Source organism: Lipotes vexillifer, unplaced genomic scaffold (genome assembly GCF_000442215.2).
Source record: "Lipotes vexillifer unplaced genomic scaffold, Lipotes_vexillifer_v1.1 scaffold251, whole genome shotgun sequence".
Taxonomy (NCBI): domain Eukaryota; kingdom Metazoa; phylum Chordata; class Mammalia; order Artiodactyla; family Lipotidae; genus Lipotes; species Lipotes vexillifer.
This window is the reverse complement of record NW_006770868.1, coordinates 1,352,786-1,354,648: the sequence shown is the minus strand read 5'-3', so window position 1 is coordinate 1,354,648 and position 1,863 is coordinate 1,352,786. Positions and strand designations below refer to the sequence as shown.

General features: G+C 45.1%; 1 protein-coding gene across 1 annotated transcript in view; it reads right to left on the bottom strand.

Moving 5' to 3' along the window:
* Positions 1 to 1,863, bottom strand: part of DPM1 (dolichyl-phosphate mannosyltransferase subunit 1, catalytic) — a 19,941-nt gene that overhangs the window by 9,269 nt on the left and 8,809 nt on the right. The window contains exons 4-5 of the mRNA XM_007446374.1: positions 452 to 528; positions 342 to 367 (exon numbers count right to left, since the gene is read on the bottom strand). Of these exons, the coding sequence (XP_007446436.1) occupies positions 342 to 367; positions 452 to 528 (103 nt within the window). The remainder of the gene's footprint in view (positions 1 to 341; positions 368 to 451; positions 529 to 1,863) is intronic.

Sequence of the window (1,863 nt, the reverse complement as noted above, 5' to 3'; positions counted from 1 at the left end):
GCATTCCTGGAATAAACCCCAGCTATTCATAGTGTTTTACTCTTACGATGCAGGGCTTAATTCCATTTAACAGGGAAGCTGCTTTTCATATTTTTCTGTAGTCTGTAAGAATTAGGTAACAAAGGAATTATCTGCTGATTACTCCTCTCAGGGCTCCTAAAAGATATCATTTAGTCACATAACTAAATATTCACATGTCTCAAAGCTATACCTTGGTTTCATTTTTGATAGCAAACTTAAAATAGCACAAGTATTTTTAATGAATGAAAAATGAAAATAAGTACAAAATCAACATAAGATAAATGATTTGAATAATTCTTTCAAATATTAGAAATACCTACCTAATGAATTCAGGAATAAATTTTGGCTGAAATTTAGAAAGAATAAAGAGTAGGTCAGTAAAACAGGCCAAGACTATCATAAATAGCCTCTAAAAAAACATACCACTCACATGGTGTGAGAGATCAGCATCCATGATGATTATGTAGTTTCCTGTGGCATGTTTCACCCCATGAATATATGCAGTTCCTACAAATGAAAATATTTATATCCATTAAAGGAAATCACCAGAAATGCTTAGGTATATATCTGAACAGGGAAGAAATTGCTAAGCACCTCTGAAAAGCATACATTAGTCCTCTAAAGTCCTATTCGTTATTCTCCATCAAAAACATCTCTCGGGCTTCCCTGGTGGCGCAGTGGTTGAGAATCTGCCTGCTAATGCAGGGGACATGAGTTCGAGCCCTGGTCTGGGAAGATCCCACATGCCACGGAGCAACTAGGCCCGTGAGCCACAACTACTGAGCCTGCGCGTCTGGAGCCTGTGCTCCGCAACAAGAGAGGCCGCGATAGTGAGAGGCCCACGCACCGCGATGAAGAGTGGCCCCTGCTTGCCACAACTAGAGAAAGCCCTCACACAGAAATGAAGACCCAACACAGCCAAAAATAAATAAATAAATAAAAAGGCCAAGCATTTGAAGCCCTTTAAAAAAAAACAAAAAAACTCTCAATTTCATTCTTTCGTCTCCAATTTCACTTTAGTCCCCGGCACCACCTGCCTGGATCCCTACCTAACCAGTCTCTCTGCTTCTGCTCAGCCCATCACCCCTGCCCCACAAAAGTTACGCAGTGAGCGTCTTCTACACTGTAAGCCTGGTACACTAGAGCCCTGTATCTGGAGCCAAAGGTACAACTAGCAATTACTTAGCCACCCTCATGCCTAAATACTCCTCAGGGACTTGGCAGGGAAGGGTGACTGGTCAGGAACAGGATGTGGGAACTCCTGCATTCTCTAGCCCCAAATCACCACAGTATCTTATTAGTAGAAAGGCAGAACTCTTCTGACTTCTTTTGTTAAGAAGTGATTATCCAGGGACTTCCCTGGTGGCGCAGTGATTAAGACTCCACGCTCCCAACACAGGGGGCCCAGGTACGATCCCTGGTCAGGGAACTAGATACCACACGCATGCCGCAACGAAGGAGCCTGCAAACCGCAACTAAGGAGCTGGCGAGACACAACTAAGGAGCCCACCTGCTGCAACTAAGAGCCAACCAGATAATTTAATTAATTAATTTTTAAAAAACGTTACTATCCACAGCTTTTTGGATTTCCACTGATGGGTTAGTAATTCTTGGTGGCTTTCATGGCAGTTTCAAGATTATTTCAATCCTAGGGCTTCCCTGGTGGCGCAGTGGTTGAGAGTCCGCCTGCCGACGCAGGGGACATGGGTTCGTGCCCCGGTCCGGGAAGATCCCACATGCTGCGGAGTGGCTGGGCCCGTGAGCCATGGCCGCTGAGCCTGCACGTCCGGAGCCTGTGCTCCACAACAGGAGAGGCCACAACAGTGAGAGGCCCGCGTACCG